This window comes from Euleptes europaea, chromosome 1, assembly GCF_029931775.1.
Source record: "Euleptes europaea isolate rEulEur1 chromosome 1, rEulEur1.hap1, whole genome shotgun sequence".
In the NCBI taxonomy this organism is placed as follows: Eukaryota; Metazoa; Chordata; class Lepidosauria; order Squamata; family Sphaerodactylidae; genus Euleptes; species Euleptes europaea.
Genome location: NC_079312.1, coordinates 70,610,419 through 70,628,071, shown reverse-complemented (window position 1 = coordinate 70,628,071; position 17,653 = coordinate 70,610,419). Strand labels below are relative to the sequence as shown.

At 43.8% G+C, this 17,653-nt stretch overlaps 1 protein-coding gene across 1 annotated transcript in view; it reads left to right on the top strand.

The window, feature by feature from the left end:
* STAB1 (stabilin 1) overlaps nucleotides 1-17,653 on the top strand; it is a 109,873-nt gene that overhangs the window by 37,329 nt on the left and 54,891 nt on the right. The window contains exons 20-32 of the mRNA XM_056847179.1: nucleotides 800-983; nucleotides 3,185-3,278; nucleotides 3,621-3,779; nucleotides 4,490-4,585; nucleotides 6,196-6,291; nucleotides 8,052-8,099; nucleotides 10,376-10,506; nucleotides 11,292-11,403; nucleotides 12,148-12,225; nucleotides 12,515-12,616; nucleotides 14,355-14,462; nucleotides 15,643-15,774; nucleotides 16,852-16,980. Of these exons, the coding sequence (XP_056703157.1) occupies nucleotides 800-983; nucleotides 3,185-3,278; nucleotides 3,621-3,779; nucleotides 4,490-4,585; nucleotides 6,196-6,291; nucleotides 8,052-8,099; nucleotides 10,376-10,506; nucleotides 11,292-11,403; nucleotides 12,148-12,225; nucleotides 12,515-12,616; nucleotides 14,355-14,462; nucleotides 15,643-15,774; nucleotides 16,852-16,980 (1,469 nt within the window). The remainder of the gene's footprint in view (nucleotides 1-799; nucleotides 984-3,184; nucleotides 3,279-3,620; nucleotides 3,780-4,489; nucleotides 4,586-6,195; nucleotides 6,292-8,051; nucleotides 8,100-10,375; nucleotides 10,507-11,291; nucleotides 11,404-12,147; nucleotides 12,226-12,514; nucleotides 12,617-14,354; nucleotides 14,463-15,642; nucleotides 15,775-16,851; nucleotides 16,981-17,653) is intronic.

The following is a 17,653-nucleotide window of genomic DNA, read 5'->3' as shown; positions in this document are numbered from 1 at the left end:
TTTGCTCTGTTGAGCAATTAGGCTAGCCATTTGCCTGCTGAGGGTGGCAGATCTCCTGCTTCCAGCTCCTGTTGCCAGTTGGCACTCTGGTTGCTGGCAGGAGGGGTGGGGAAATCACTTTTGGTGAAAACCTGGAAGTGATGTCAGGCAGCTGTAGGAATTGCAGGAAACTCAGGCCCGTAACTGGGTTGGGGGGAGGCAAGGAGGGCAGCTGACCCCTCTGTGGCATGCAGAGAGGGTGGCAGAACTGCCTCTTCTACAGGAGGAGCGGGCGCTTCTGTGCTGGGTAGTTCTGCCATCGTCTCTGCATTCCACAGGGGCAGCAGCTGCCCTCCTTGCCCCCTTCCCAGGTTTTCCCTGGATGTGACATAACACCATAGACAGATGGTGTCCCCATGTCCTTACACCAGAATACTGTAGGGAGTATTGTGGGTAGCCAAGTTACTCCAGTTTTCCTCTAGAACAAATAGCAGTTACCCAGGGCCATTTCAGATTGTGAAAACTGCACATGGTGGGGAGAGGCTGAAGTGATCAACTTTGTCCCTAAATAGAAAGAAGAACAATGAGCCAGTGTGGTATAGTGTTGGGACTAAGACTTGGGAAATGTGGTTCGGATCCCCAGTCTGTCAGGCAACTCGCTGGATGACTTTGAGCCTGTCTTTCACTCCTTGATCTATGCTCACAGAGTTCTTTTGTGAGGATAATTTTTTTTCTTAAGGGTTTGAAATGGAAATATGGAAGTATAGCTATTGCTATTGTGATGGCTGAGCTAAACGTTTCTTCTCTGTCCATTTGATAGATTGTGGTTGTGTCCATGGAATCTGTGACAATAGACCAGGAAGCAGAGGAGTGTGCCAGCAAGGGTCATGCAAAGATGGATACGTTGGGGAATTCTGTAACAGGAGTTCTGGCAACTGTGGGCCTGCTGGTGCCTCTCTAAACTGCCACCAGAATGCTGTCTGCAGCCTGAACGACACCGCAAGGTGGCTGTTTCTGCATTGTTGTTTGGTGTTTCTGTGGACTTTGCTAACACGGGAATTACAGCCCTAACCCAGTTTTTGAGCTGCAATATATATATATGGGTGTGTGTGTATACACACTTCTACCATGTGGAAACTTTCATGCTGCATGGTCATGCATTCCTCTTCCCTTACTTAAAAGGAATATGTATGTAGTTGGGAGATGGTTGCCAGGCACTGGCTGGCAACTGGTGGAAGTGTTGTGGGTGAGGATATGGGGGTGGCACCATTTCAGCTGAGGCACTGTGTCACTTCTGATTGAAAACAACAACAACAGAAGCCACATAGGGTAGCTCTAGGAACTACCAGAAGCTCTACAGTTTTACCATAGAGTTTCTGGCAATTTTTAGAGCTAACTATAGTAAAACCGTAGAGCTTCTGGTGGTTCCTAGAGCTACCCTATGTCACTTCTTTTTTTAACCAGAAGTGATGTAACAATGTAGCTAGCACTGAGGAGTTTTAAAAAAAATTCTCACACTGCCCTAAGTGGCAGCAGGCAAAGAGCGCAGGAGGCAGAGGATTCCTTGCCCCCACCAGGAGAATGGGACCCCTATGTTGGGGACACTTACTAGATAGGGGTGGAGAAAATTCTGTCCTTCTGTGCTCCCCTCCCAGTTTTGCAAGGGCAGGAAAACGAGCAGTGTCAGAGCAGCACATACACTGCATATTTTGTATTCTTCTTTTCCGTGCATGCATAAGAAAGACACACAGGTGTGTGAATGTCTTTGGAGTCAGGGAGAGCAGGCAAAGGAGGCCCTGAGGTCGACGGGGACATAGTTTTGCTTGCTGTGTATTTTAAGGCATTTTACCATGCCTTTCAGCAATCTATTCCCAAGGTTGTTTGTACAGAACATACATTTTTGTCTCTAAATAATTCCAAGTGAATAAAAGGAAATACTAAAAAGATTGTGGTCAGAATGGAAGTTTCCTACCATTCATCTGCATGTTGTGTGGTGAAACTGAATGACAAAGCAACTGCAAACACCAGATCACTACACTTCTAAACAGGTTTTCCAACTCTAGCTTGGGAATAGGGTTGCCAGGTACTCCCTGACAACCGGTGTGTGTGTGTGAGCTTACTGGCAGCAAACTGAGGCCTAGGCCTCTGTCAGCAATGCAGCAACATTACTTATGGTGTGCACTGGAAGTGACGTCATTGTGTCACTGGCACTGTGGGGATGCTCTGGTATTTTTAGCAAAAGCTTTATGGTACAAGCTGTTTTTACCATAATGTTTTGCCCAAATACTTGAGCATCCATGGGGGGCGCTTGCGACATGATGATGCCACTTCTGGTGTGCGCTGGAAGTGATGTCATCATGTTGCTGGTGACATGGGGCCGCTCTGGTATTTGGGGCAAAACTTTATGGTAGAAGCTATTTTTACAAAAGAGTTTAGCCCAAATATTAGAGCGCCCACACTGGATGCCGCCGACATGATGATGTCACTTCCGGTGTGCACTGGAAGTGATATCACCAGCAACAGAGACCTAGGCTCTTCAGTTTGCTGCTGGTAAGTCCCCCGCTTAGAGGAGCCCCGTGGCGCAGCGTGGAAAGCTGCAGTACTGCAATCCAAGCTCTGCTCATGACTTGAGTTCGATCCCGACGGACGTTGGTTTCACGTAGCCGGCTCAAGGTTGACTCAGCCTTCCATCCTTCCGAGGTCGGTGAAATGAGAACCCAGCTTGCTGGGGGTAAAGGGAAGATGACTGGGGAAGGCACTGGCAAACCACCCCATAAACAAAGTCTGCCTAGGAAACGTCGGGATATGACATCACCCAGTGGGTCAGGAATGACCCGGTCCTTGCACAGGGGACCTTTACCTTTACCTTTTAAGTCCCCCCGCTGGCTGGTTGAACAGTGCCAGGGCAGGGACATCACAGCAGGGATCCCCTGCCCCTGCTAGGAGTATGGGAACCCTGCTTGGGAACATAGCTGAAGATTTGGGTACGATGCCTGGGGAGGGTGGAGTCTGGGAAGAAGAGGGAGATAGCAGAGATATGATACCATACAGTCCACCATCCAAAGCTACCATTTCCTCCCGGGGAACTGATTTCAGTAGTCTGGAGATCAGTTGTGATCCTGGGAGAACTCGAGGCCCTACCTAGAGGTTGGTAACTCTAGTTCCCAACTTTGTGTATTAACTGTTACCTGTGCTTATCTCCAAGGTGCATCTGCCTCGATGGATATGAAGGGGATGGGTTTTCCTGCGATCCTATAGATGTCTGCAGAAAACCAGAACAGGGCAGCTGTTCAGAAAATGTATGTGGGTAAAAGATGGTTTGGCTACTGCCAGATTAATTTTGTTTTATTTTTAACTTGCTGAAAACCTTTTTGTTGTGTAAAGCAACTGAGCTCAATTTAAGTTTTTGGACATCATAAACAGGCATAACAACTACTGCATCACCCAGTAAGACAAACCAGGCCTAGGCCAAATCTCTTCCCTTGTACTTCCTGTTTCCTGTCCTATCAGACTACTCCCCCACCAAGCACTACTTCCAGCTATGTTGTTTATACCCACTACTATAAGATTGCCATAATTTCCTTCCCTTGACCTGTTATCATAATTCTTGCTTAATTTGTTCTTCTCCCATTTCTTACCAGGCCATATGTACCAGCACAGGTCCTGGCACAGCTACATGCCAATGTAACAATGGTTGGACTGGAGATGGAAAGGCCTGCGTTGCCATAGACAAATGTGTAATGGAGAACAGAGGAGGCTGCCACACCTATGCTGACTGCCACTATATTGGGCCTGGACAGGTATAGCCAGAATACTCGGTTAATTAATGAAAATTATCACTGGATATCTGCTACACTGGAGTATGAAAAGTGCCAATGTAGTCCAGCTTTATTGTAACCACCACAGTAGAAACATACACTCCTCCACCAAAGAGGCATTTGCTACCGTGACTAAAATCAGTACATATTACCCACATAATAAACTGTCGTCAGAATGCTTTCTGCAGCTTGAAGGATACTGCAGAGTGGCTGTTTCTGCACTGTTGGTGTTTCTGTGGCTATTGTTAACGTGGGAATTTCAGCCCTTAACCTTATTTGTTTCTGTGGACCAGAACCCATTTCTTCAGATGCAATGAATGGATCCTGGGGTCCACTTATTACACCTAATGAAGTGGGATCTAGCCCATGAAAGCTTATGCTGGAATAAAAATTTGCTAGTCTTTAAGGTGGCACAAGATTCCTATTTATTTTTGTATTTTTCTTAGTATCTGATTGTGCAAGATTGAATAACTCCAAACTTAAATGTTCTTTACTACGCCAGTGCAAGTTTATTTCAGTAAGTTCATGGTACAAGAGCAAATGTTTCTAGTAACAGTCCATTTCTGACTTTTAAGAAGCCATTGAAGATACTAATTGAAGGGGGAAATATTCTAAACAATAGAGCATGATGCATTTGGAAGCAGCATTTGATGCCCAACAGTAATGATGATGTTTTCTGTTTCCACTTTCAGAGCAGCTGTGTCTGCAAGAGAGGTTATAATGGCGATGGTTATAACTGCAACCCTATTGATCCTTGCTTGGTGGACAATGGTGGCTGCCATGACTTTGTAAGAAAATGGAATTGCCTAGGGAATGATGCCTGTAAAAACTAATTGTCTACTATATTTCCAGAGGATGAAGACAGAGAGCTGAGAGTAGTTTGAGTGAGGCACATTTCTTTTGTCCCACAGTTGTATCTTTTCAACCAGATTTTTGCAGAATTTTAAACGGTACAAACGGTTAGAAGATGGGGAAGTGGGATGACCATACGGACTTCAAGCAGCAGTCACTCAAACTACCTTCAACTCTCTGCACACACACAGACATTAACCCACTGGCTTTTATCAATTGTGCTCATCTTGTTGGTGGAGAGCATGTGAAGTTATAGGTCATTTATGCATGGGTACTTTCACTCCATTCACCCCCGGTCTGTCTCGGTTGTTCCTTGGAGTTATGCATTAATTTTCTGTCCATTAGGGATGACCTTGCTGCCAGCCCTCATAAATCCCGGACCTTTCCCTCCTCTGTTAACCTTATTCTTCCCTCTCCCCTGAGCTCAGCCTGGGTGAAATCCCCATGCATAATTCAAAGCGCAGGACACCCAAGCTTGGTTTCTATCACAGAAAGAATGCAGCCAATTACAAAGCAGTGTGTAAAAAGCGGGGATTCAAATGCTTCCTGCTTCCTGAGAGCTCTTTCTGAGCAGAAGAAAGTCTTTTTAAAAACATGGTTTGGATTTCTCCCTCCCCCTTTCAGATTGCTCCATTTTTTTGTTTTCTTCTTCTTAAAATGCTTTTTTATTTGGCAATTAGGTTTGGGGGGGATTTTCTCTCACAGTAAGTACTACAAAGTAAGCCAATTACAACGTAGCATTTAAAGGGCTGGGGACTTGATTTGAGTTTGGAGACTGCTGGTGCATAGATTCCCAACAGGAAGGTGTGGGTCCAGCGAGCAACAAACCTCAGGTAAAACTTCCATGCGTAAACAACAAAAGTCATCTGTAAATGAGAGTGTTTGTATCTGTAGAAAGGTTACCTGGTTCTGGACCAGTGTATCATAACGTTTTGAACAATGATGACATTGAATTATTTGCCTTCAGTTTTCAATGGCACAATGCTAGGGAAAGCCATGAAACTGTTTCAGGTATATCCTTCATAGGGTTGCCAACCTCCAGGGGGTGACTGGAGATCTCCCACTATTACAACTGATCTCCAAGCGACAGAGATCAGTTCACCTGGAAAAAACGGCTGCTTTGGAGGTGGACTTTATGGCATTATACCCCATTGAAGTCCTTCCCTTCCCCAAACCCTGCCCTCCTCAGGCTTCACCCCCCCAAAAAAATCTCCCAAGTATTTTCCAACGTACAGATGGCAACCCTAATCCTTAATGCCTGAGGTTGCTGTTTCCCCTGTTGCCTTTTGGTATGTTTAACGGGTTGTGCTGTGCATGTGGAATCTGGTGGAACAGAAGCTCAATATAAGGTTTTTGGTTCATGAACTTATGAAGCAAACTGGAGCCATTTGGCTTGTGCAGAGACAAAAAACACTCCTTCTGCACAGGACCCCTAACAATAGAAACGGCTACTTAGAGCCCTGGCCCTGTTAGGCGACACTGAGCACTGATGCGTTGTCTGTTTCATTACGCCATTATTGCCGTCACTTTCTTTTTAATCCAACAGGCCGTGTGTAAGTCCCTTGGAGCTGGGGAAGTTGAATGCAGTTGCTCTGAAGGATACATGGGAGATGGAGATATATGTTATGCAGATATTATGACGGTAAGAAGGCAAAAGTATAATTTTTATTCTGTAAGGAATTATAAACTGAATTCACTCACATGGTGTAGCTGGCAAATGGTAAGAGCTGAACGCTGAAGCATTCTGCTCTGGTTAAATTATCTTGAAATGTTGCTCATGTCCTGACGTAAATTCTTTTAGACAATATTGTGTTGTATTCCAATAAATTAGAACAACAATAGGCAAAGAAAATTACTGTGTGGTATTTTTGAAGGGAAAACCATCATTTTGCTAATAAATTCCTTTCAATAGAATATTTGTTATGGCTTGGCTCCAAAGGTTGGCATAATGGTGTGGAATTTCTGTTAGCAGAGGCAGTACCAATTTTTGTCAACCCCCCCCCCCACAAAAGCATTCAAACCCATATTTTGCCCCTATGTGCTGTTTACGCTGGCCCCCTGATCCCCAGGAGCAGAATTTAATGGGGCGGAAGTGGGAGAGGGAAGGTGGCAAAGCCTTATTCTGCAAATTTTGCTCTGCTTGCTTTAATTTGAACCCAATCCTGTGTTTTTATCCTACGCTTCAGCCAAGAGTTGACTTTCCACAATGGTCACAGAAGGCAATGAAGAGACAGGGAAAGGCAGAAAATCAAAGACAAAATCTTTCTCTAAAGGCCCATGGTGGCACTCGGAGCAGTCCTGCTTCCACAAGCAGGGGCACAGACAGCAAAGCTTGAGACAAGGATCTTAACAGTGAAAGGAGTACAGTATGAGAGGAGGTGGTCTTTCGTGTACTCTGGCCCTGAGCCACTTAAGTGCTTTAAAAGTAAGCACTAGCACTTTGAATTGTGCCCAGAAACAGAGAGGCAAACTTTGTAGGTCTTCCTCCATAGGGGTATATGATCCCTATGTCCCCTTCCTGACAGCAACCTGGCCCCTGGTTTTGTACTAAATTGAAGCTTCTGCACAGTCTTCAGGGCAGCCCCACATGGAGCAAATCAGGATATAATACCGTAGACTCCACCTTCCAAAGCAGCCATTTTCTTCAGGGGAACTAATCTGGGTCATCGGGAGATCAACTATAATAGCAGGAGATCTCCAGGTGCCACCTGGAGGTTGGCAACCCTAACCAACCCTAACAACTGGAGTCTGTCACCCCGCCCTGGGTGCCTCCCAGCCTAGCTGCAGTTGTGTTGGGTATGTCTCAGCTGTGGTGAGTTGCCCCTGAAAGTCTAGGGCGGGTTCCATTGCTGGGCAAAACATTCGATTTAAATTATTTAAGTAGCATTGGATTTTTTTTAAAAAACCTTTCAGATGAACTGTACTGATTTTGAAATGTTCCCTGTAGTTACATTGTTTCACTTATGGAATTCAGTGCCACAAGGTATAGTGGTGGACATTAGCACAGATAGCTTTTATATTAGGTAGATTCATGGAGCTAGGTCTATCAATCGTTATTAGCCAGTAAAGTTAAATGGAAACTCAGTGTTCAGAGACAACATGACTCAAAATATCAAATCCTGAGCAGGAAAGAGGACTGTTGCCTTCATGCATTCTTGTAAACTTCCCATAAGCGCTTAGTTGACCACTATGTGAAACAGATGCTGGACTAGATAACGCTTTGATCTAAACTAGCTTGAGCAAGTCTCTGTGTTCTTACAGGCAAAATTTTGCTGTACTATTTTAGACTGTCATGTAATCAAGATCTGGAAACTCACTGTACTATCCTCTTGTTCTTTATGTACTTTTCCATAGTTCTGCTGTGTGTTGTTGTTTTTTTAAAAGTGTTTTCTCTTTTTGAAGGAGTTAGCACGAAACTACCACTTTTCTGTCTTCTTTGAGTGGATCAAGGTGAGAGATTTGGCTTAAAGCAAAATGTTTGGTTTTTGCTGAAGGAGAAAAGCCCAAACAACTGGGGAATTTTTTTTAATGTTAAATACATAAAGAATTAATATACTAAAGAAAGGGAATGGTGTGTATATTTGGTTAGGATTGATGTTTGTGGATTCTAAACATTTTCATTATTTAAAGGTATAGCTCTCAGTCTGCCCTGACCTTATAGGCCCAGACTAACCCAATCTCATCAGCTTTCAGAAGCTAAGCAGGGTAAGCCTTGGTTAGGATTTGGATGGGAGACCACCAAGCAAGTCCAGGGTTACTATATGGAGACATTTTAACCTAACTTTGATTTTTATTCAGAGCTGATATTGTATCGAAATAAAAATTTGATTGACTATATGGAGACAGGCAATGGCAAACCACCTCTGTTAATCTCTTGTGTTGAAATAAGTCAGCTGTGACTTAATGGAATTTTCCACCACCACAGCTCTCAACCCAATCATCTGCATAGATATGGAAGCTATTTATAATTACTTAGTGTTTTTTTCTGCCAGATCAATGGACCATGAGTGAAGGTATGAGTGGGACAACTTGTGAATATGTTCTGCCTTGAACCATTGTGCTATAGCTCTACTTTGGGCCATAAAGACTGCTTCCACATGGTTCCCCCCCCCCCGCATGGAATCCCCCCCATTGTTTGGAACTTCTACTCAACAAAGTGCTCATTTCTACTTTAAATCAGATGAAAGACATTCAAAGGAGGAAATGGAGTGTGGCAGTGGGTGGACTGCCCATGAGGAATTTCCACCCACAGCCAGTTGAAAGGGGAATGGTTCTAAGCACCACATTTAAAATGGTAGAATGAAGCTCTGGGTGCCCTACCCCTGCAGGGCTTTTTTTCTGTTCCCAGCTGAGGTGTGGTGTACCTTAACCACAGTTCATCTGGGAAGGGGGAAAGGTCAGGTTGCTGGACTCTCTCTGGTACCCCAGCATCCTCTTGTGACCTTGAAAAAGCTGATTTGTAAATCACAGAGCACACATGGATAAAAAGCCATGTGGCCCAGAGGGTTGCTGCTGTGAAGAGGGGAGCTGAAGAACTGCCTCCTTTGGCACTAGAAGCTCTGTTAGCCCAAGAGCATCGTGGGAATGATTTCACCGAGGGCGTCTTCCTCAGCCAACTTGGTCACACTTCTTTTTGTCCATATGGACCTTGTGAATGCTACTGTTATTAGCATTTGCACAGGCAAGGTAAACTGCATCCTTTGACAGTAAAAAGAGCAGTGGTGGTTGTCACAAACCTGCCCTGGGTCTGTGTGTTCTCATATGTGTGTTGTGTGATTGCTTGCATGTAAAAGTGTGCATCTCTTCATGCCACCACCCCAAGTTATAAAACCCAGCCTCTCATGTGACCAGTGTCCTAGAGAACCCTGGTAAGGCTGCCTCTGAGCAAGTACAAAGGGAAGAACTTTCCAATTACTTTACCCCGTGCATGCATGTTCTTAGTATGTAGAAGCAGTCTAGGAGTGTGAGTAGGATTTGAATATCACAGTTTGCTTTCTTAAAGAGGAAAACAACTTTATTACTATGGATTAAACTAGAGCACATACGTGGACATTAGCTGTCATGCCTAGTAAGATGGATCTTAGGAAAAGAAATATAAAACATAGGTCTAGGTAAGTTACAATACAAGATAGTTACCTTTGGTGGAACAAACACATCCCCAAACTCCCTACTGCCCCCTTTGCAGAGGAGCTGGGGTCCCAGCATATGTTCTTAGCTTCTGGTCAAAGTATTTGAACAAAAGAAGATTCCACCTTTTAAAACCTTTTGATGGTAGCCTCCCCCGGTCCAGAGATGGGGCTTCTGTTCTCATGGAAGATACCCCAAACTCTTCCCCCAGTCAGGTTACCTGGCACTTACTACATTCTCCCTTCCTCAGATCAGGCTTTACAACCATCATCTATCCTCCCCTCTCCCCACTTGGCAATTAATCCAAATGGGTTACCTTGGAAGAGAAACCTAGCTCCTGTATTCCCTGAGCCTTGGATGTATTTTATTGTCCTCCTTCTTGTGCAAATAAACTTTTGCCATGGTCTTTGGGATGCTTCGATGCACTCCAAAGAACCCCTATCTCTGGGTCCTCAACAGTGGTGGGCTTCCGAATATACCAACCTCTGCTGTAATGAATCATTGCATCATAGTCATGATTGTGTTTACTCCCTATCTTGTTGTTCATAGTGCCAAATGTTTCCAACAAACAATAATGCTTGTTTTGCTTTGTACAACAGGAATCTCTCTTCAGCATTCCAAAAGGAGCCAATGTGACCGTTCTGGTGCCAGTTAATACAGTCATTAAAAAGCTAAACGACACTGAAAAGGATATATGGTTAAAGCTTGACATGTTACCATTTGTAGTCAGGTATGGTGAGCTGTATCTGTTCCCCCTTACCTTACAATCTGTATGAACATTCTTGGTCAAACTGGTGGTCTCTCTAACTCAGACTTGTCTGCCTTGACTGGCAGCAGCTCCTTAGGGCCTCAGTACTTGCTAACAGAGGGCCTATGTTGGGAGTTCCATGTACAGGGTTCCCAGTGTTTTATTTTTTAAAAACACCTTTCCCAGGTATACAGGGTCTGGTTTAGATTGGGACCATAGTGTGAGGAGAGGGAGCTTTTAAGCCTTCCCCGACACCATTTTTTCCTCATCACAAAAAGTCTTAGGGGAACCCTATGTGCCCATTAGAACCAGTATGGTGTAGTGGTTAAGAGCGGTGGACTCTATTCTGGAGAACCGGGTTCGATTCCCTGCTCCTTCACACAAAGACTTGTGTGACCTTGGGCCAGTCACAGTTCTCTCAGAACTCTCTCAGCCCATGCGGAGGCAGTCAATGGCAAACCACCTCTGGACGTCTCTTGCCTTGGAAAGCCTACAGGGGTCACCATATGTTAGCTGTGACTTGACGGCACTTTCCACCACCACATTTGCCCGTTGTGAAAAGGCACTGGAACTGACACCATATTCACACATTTTTTCACAATGGGTCAAAATGTGTTCCCCTATGGCTGGAAAATGGCACCACTGTGCTGAAGTTCTGATCTCTATATCTATAAAAATAATAGAAAACCTATTGTGAAAACGTTTTTCCTGGCCATTAACTCTGTAGTCAATAATATTGTTAATTGTCTTTTGTCATCTAATAACAGGGCTCACTTCCTCCAAGGTTCTTTCATGACTGGACAACTCAAAAAAATTGTGGGTCAGGAACTACCTACCCTCAATCCGCAGATCAGGTGGAAGATAAACAACCACAATGGGGTAAGTGTTTTTAAAATAATAGTATTCTTGCAGAGTAAACCACTGCCAAATAACCTTCGGAGGGTTTTACATAAAACATACAAAACTTATAAAGCTAGGGATGTGCAACATGAAAAAAAATGGTAGGTTTTTTTGGATCCAGATACCAGGGGGTCAACAAAGATTGACATTACTGGTTATTTGGGTCCAACTGGTATTTGGATCCAGGTTTTCTGGGAGATTCCGATATTATTCAGATTATTATTATTTCCCATGAGGAATCTTTCCAGGGGGAGGGGGACTGGAAGGGATTCTTTTTAAGCAAATGGCACAAAACATGAGGTGGTGCTGGTGGTGCCTGTCCACTAAATAACCCCTAGGTTCCAAGAGGTCCAATTCTATGGGCCCCTGATCAAGGTGCCCCCAGCCATCCTTCATTGTTTCCTATGGGGGGAATTTCCATGCTTTCTCCAGGAAAAACAATAACTAAACACACAAGAGCAGGCAATGCAACCACTGGCAAAAAGCCTCCCAATGTAAACAGAACCAACAAGCCCAAATAACCAGTGCAGAACCAGAAAATATGATGGTTGCAAAAAAGCCCAAAGGTTGTGGTGGGGAATGGACACTGAGAAACAGGATACAGCTCCAAGGTGTACATTTATTTCTGTTGTGTCTAGGTGGAGGAATGAGAGTCTGTCTCTAAGCATTATATTTTAATTTCAGCCTAATACAAAATTTTGTTCGATTCTGCTTGCTTTCCAGACTTTGGCCATTCAGAATGCAAGGATTGTAGCAGGTGACATCCCTGCCATTAACAGTACTATTCATATTGTTGATCAGGTAAGTTGGTAAAAGTGTACTGGATTTATGCTTATGTCTTTTGTTCCAATTTAAGGGATTTATAAAGTCTAAATATATCAATCTGAAAGGTATCTTAATATTGAGCACTTCCAGAGATCTTTTGTTAAGCAGACACTTACACTGACATTAAAGCTAGGTGAAAAGTTCATTTCTTGATTTTTAGTATTTCCTTAGGGACAGCCCCATGCTAACTAAAAGCATATGGGTGGGATTCACCTAGTCAGTGATCCTTTTCCAATTACATTTTTTTCCTTTTATCTGAAATCAGGTTTTGTTGCCACCATTTGGCGATATCCCCCCACAGCATCCAGGTCTGCAGCAGCAACTTAACATGACACTCTCCTTCAGTAGGTTCCAAAAGCTGCTTGAGGTATGCACCCACTACTGATAGTATCTAATAAGTTGAACCCATTAACTGCTATACTAGGAAACTTCTTTTGCAGGGGTATTTATAGTGCACGATCAATACAATAAGGGACACACAAGGTCTCTTTAAAGAGAAAATCAAAAGGAAATGAAGATGGTTGTTCAGACTGTACAAAGTGATAATTGGTCACTCTTATTTCCAAAATCTCTCTCTACCAAGGACATCTCATTTAGGCTTAGGGGAAGGATTTTGTTAATTATCTACAAAACTGGAATATTTATAACATGTTAAGCAAGGGAACTGTGAGCAGGGCCGGATCTTGGGGGGTTGTGGCAGGGGCACTTGCCCTGGGCGCAAGAAGAGGGAGGGCACCAATGCAGGCATGGGGAGAAGGAGTGCCACCATGGCATGAGCTGCTGCCCTCCCTCTTTTTCTTTCTGCGGTGGGTGGCCGCCACACGCCCCGCCCTGTGTGTTTCCACCCCTGGGGCCACCAGCACCTTGCTCCAGCATGCGCGGCACACCCCACTGCTCCAGGTGTTCCTTCCCTCAGCTCTGTGCCTCACAGTGACTAATTGTGAACTGCAGGACTATAGCAAAAAAATTAATACAGGAGTCTTAAATCAATTTCTTTACAAGTCTGTCAATCGGTTTTTCTGAAAACAGAGTCTGTGAATCACAGGGGTGTTGGGAGGAGATGGGTGTCTGTGAGGGTTTTGCAGGGGTCAACCAGGCCTTTGTAAGGACCAAGAGTAAGCCTCCCTCTGGCCTATCTTAACCATGCTAAATTGTACTGCACTCAGTTTTCCAGGAAAGAGGGTAGGGACCCCACCTCAGGGGTAGGGGATGGGATTGGCTTCCCCCTGTTTTGGAGCTTGTAGGGCCAACACCAGCTGCAGCTTCCTAGCTTCCAGATTATTTCAAAGCCATAACCAGAAAACATACTGATTGACAGCTCAGCCCTGGGGAGTTTAATTGACTGAGAGGTGGAACTGTCCTAATTTGATCATCATACTTCAGGTATAAAATCGAACTGATTCATTACCCTATTTTCCAGAACATTTAACAAGCTATATACCACTTAGCATCCATAGATAATAATGTCCAATGGTGATTTTCAATTGAAAATTGAATGTTCAAGTTTTGTATTTTTCTATTTCCATGAGCAGTTCTAAGAGTTTGCCAGGCCCCTTTTCCTGCCCCTTTTCAGCCAGCCTCTGACTTGAAGTCTTTAACCAATAAGAAAGCTTCTTGTTGTATCCATTGTGGTATCCTTTCCAATCAAGGGGTTAGATTGATTAGAACTTGGGTCGGGGCTTGTTGAATTGGGACCCCATGGAATCAGTTACCCTCTGAGATTTAACCCTGTGGGCCATATACAATTTGACTTGTTTTAAAAGTCAACTTGTTTTTAAAGTAGTAACTGTTGTGATTCTTATTGTAATGTTTTGAGGACAGTAGAGGATGGAGGCCTCCATGGGGCATGTGCAGCTTGCTGTGCACTTTGAAAGGGGCTGTCTGGTGTATGGCAGGCACCCATAAAGTGGTTCGTAGAAGGGGTTTTTTAAAATTCAAAATCAAGGGCTTCCAAGATATTGATGTTTGAGGAACATTGCTCTGAACATTTCTGGATCTATGTTCCAGTCAGATGTTTTCATTTCTTCCATGATTTTTTTGTTCCTCACTTTGTATTCTTTACTAACTATGTTTGGTTGCTAATTTTGTTCTTATGAAACTTTCAGCAATATCAGTTGATTGGAGAAATTGAGTCTTCTGAAAAATATACCATTTTTGTCCCTGGAAATAGTTCAGTTGATAAATATTGCCAAGAATTTAATATTACACAATTGGTAAGAGCTTTATGTTTTTGTGCGTATGTGTGTGTGTGTGTGTTTGCTATATCAGGTGTGTTTATTGCACGTCATTTTGGGAGGAGTGGTGTTGGCAGGTTGCCAAGTCATTCAATCAGATTGTAGATTCAGATTTCTGAAGCCAAATTGTCAACTCATTAGTAAGGTCTGCTTCAATCATTACAAAATCCATACCCTGAAGGCATGAACTCCCATCACATTTCTGATACAAAGTCCTTGTTGGTGGCCATAAGGATTGTGTGAATTGGCCATTAGTATTGTAGTGATGTAATAACCTGATCCTCTACCTCCCAAAAGGTGGTGGAGATCTGTTTTTGTGTGTGAGAGAGGGCTTGCCCCACTAGTCTCCCCCTCTCTTGTTTTTCATCAGTAGCCACCACCACTCAAGATCTGCCTTTTCTTTTGCTATCCATGGCTTGAGGTGCAGATAGTGGCTAAGTGCTTCACATCTCCTCCTCCCTGGCCAGCTGTTTGTAGCCCAGTAAGGAGTTTCTGGTCTCATGCATCAGCAAGCAGCCACACTCCTGAGTGAGCCCACAATGTGGGAGAAGCAGACTACAAATCTTCTTATACATGCAGAAGATACAAGCAGTATATAATTTCCCCCACCCCACTATTTCCCCTTTTTTCTTGTCTGAAAGTCTCCAAAAGCCTTTCCCCTTTTCTTGCTTTCTTCTCACCTTCCCACCCACTGGCCAAACCTATCTTTATCTGCCACCCTCTCTTCAGCTTTTACCTCCTTCTCTCCCAAACAGTCTCTCCCTGGAAAAATTCTGGATGAATTGCAAAGTGCAAATTACTGGTCTGGGCCCAGTTGCGTGGTGCTTGCAGGGGGCACCCCAGTTACCCCTGTGTCTGCCTCCCCACACTATTTCCTCTTTCCCATCTCCTAGCACCCCCATATCCTCACCTTTTCCTGATTCCTTCTCTCCTTCCCACCCACCAAACAACCTAGTTTTATCTGCCCCCCATCTTCAGCTATACTTATTATCTATTTACTTCATTTATACTCCACCTTTCTCCACAATAGGGACCCAAAGCAGCTTGCCATTATGGCATATATTGCTTATATTTGCGTAGTTCCAGTTGCTGTCTCATTTATGTTCATTACAATTTTTAAAATGACTAAGCTTTATATGTTATGGGCCTTGGTTTCTAGGATGAAGACACTGTGAAGTACCATGTCATACTTGGAGAGAAACTTTTATCCAATGATCTGAAAAATGGCATTCACAAGAGCACAATGTTAGGACTCTCCTATTGGCTGATGTTTTACAAGAACACTACTCAGGTGGGATTAAGTGACAAATTTCACTTCCATACTACAATCAGTAATTAAATAGGGAATGGCTAAAGAGGTAACATGATACACTTCATTTTACAAACTGTGGGGATTATGGGAAGTAAATAATATCTGATGTATTCAAGGAGATGTCAGATGATGGATGCATCTCCGAAGATGTTTCGCTCATGAACAATCAAGTGGACTACCACAGCTAAAAATATTTTAGTAATCTGTGGGAAATAAAGTAGAGCATCGTACTGGGAAAGGGTGTGGTTCAGTAGTAGAGGGCATGCTTTGCACATAAAAGATTGCAAGTTCAATCTGTGTCACCTCCAGGCAAAAGACAGGGCATACCTATACATGACACAGTCCTTACATTGTTGCTGATCCTTGTTTCTGTCAGATGCGCACTGCAAACTCCCCACTTAATTCCCATGTATTTGTGGGTCTGAATCAGATCAGAACTACAGTACACAAGAAGAGGGGTACTTGAAGTCTGAAATGGCCCCAGGGAGCCATTATTTGCCCTATGGGTGTACTCTCCAGTGCGGTAAATAGAGCCTCCCCTGGGCCATTTCAGGTCAGGAAAATGTTGGGGAGGAGACAAGTCCTTTCTCCCCAGTCCCAATCCAAACTGGGCCCCCACATACTTGAAAATTGAAATCCCAGTGGGGAACTCACAATGCATACTTGATGGAACATCAGACCCTTGTGGCAGACCCAGATGAAATGCAAGGACTGTGTAACTTGTAGTTAGGCCCTCAGATAGCAGGTGTTGGGAAAGACCTTTGTCTGCTTGGAGGCCCTGGAGAGCCGCTGCTGGTCAGAATAGACAGTACTGAACTATATTTTCATACAGATGTAAGGTTGCCAGCTGACATCCTCCATTGAGGTTGAATGCATGCTGAATAGCTGTATAACAAGAAAGAACAACCTTCTAGAACTAAGGTTTTGTAATCGTGGCAGGATAATAATGCCCCTCTTTCCTATATCTGAACTGTTTAATGCTTGTAAGAATTAATGAGTAGAACCAATCTGTTTCTTGTACTTACCTAGACCTTTTCTCATCTCTTTTTATTGCAGGCATTTGTCAACAAAATCCTCTTGGATGGCCAGTTTTTTGAAACAAGAAATGGAATGTTGATTGGGGTTTCTGAAGTTCTCCCAGTGCAGAAAAATCGGTGTACTACCAATACCACAACAGTGCAAAAGGTAAAGCATTGGTGATCTGTCATCTTTATGCTTCAGACATTTGGTCATTGCTATTAAGTTAATAGTGGGTGGGTAATCTCAGTTTGAATGAGCCCCGTGGCGCAGAGTGGTAAGCTGCAGTACTGCAGTCCCAAGCTCTGCTCACGACCTGAGTTCGATCCTGACAGAAGTCGGTTTCAGGTAGCCGGCTCAAGGTCGACTCAGCCTTCCATCCTTCCGAGGTCGGTCAAATGAGTACCCAGCTTGCTGGGGGTAAATGGAAGATGACTGGGGAAGGCAATGGCAAACCACCCCGTAAACAAAGTCTGCCTAGTAAACGTTGGGATGTGACGTCACCCCATGGGTCAGGAATGACCCGGTGCTTGCACAGGGGACCTTTACCTTTTTAATCTCAGTTTGAACTCCTGAAGGTACTTGTTTGAGCCATTCATTGTCTGCTTCTGTCATCTGGCAGCCTTCAAAACTGAATATACTTATGCTTGCATTTATAGGTATGATATAGTGAGCTGTTATGGTCCCATTTATACTATGTTAATAGTTGGCTGATGAATGACATGTTAATTTACACATTCTCAACATGTACGGTTTCCTTGAGGAGTCACAGAAGGTTGATTTGGGAGTCAAAAAGCTCTTTACGGGTTCCTCTTATTGGACATACCTTTGTAGAATCAGA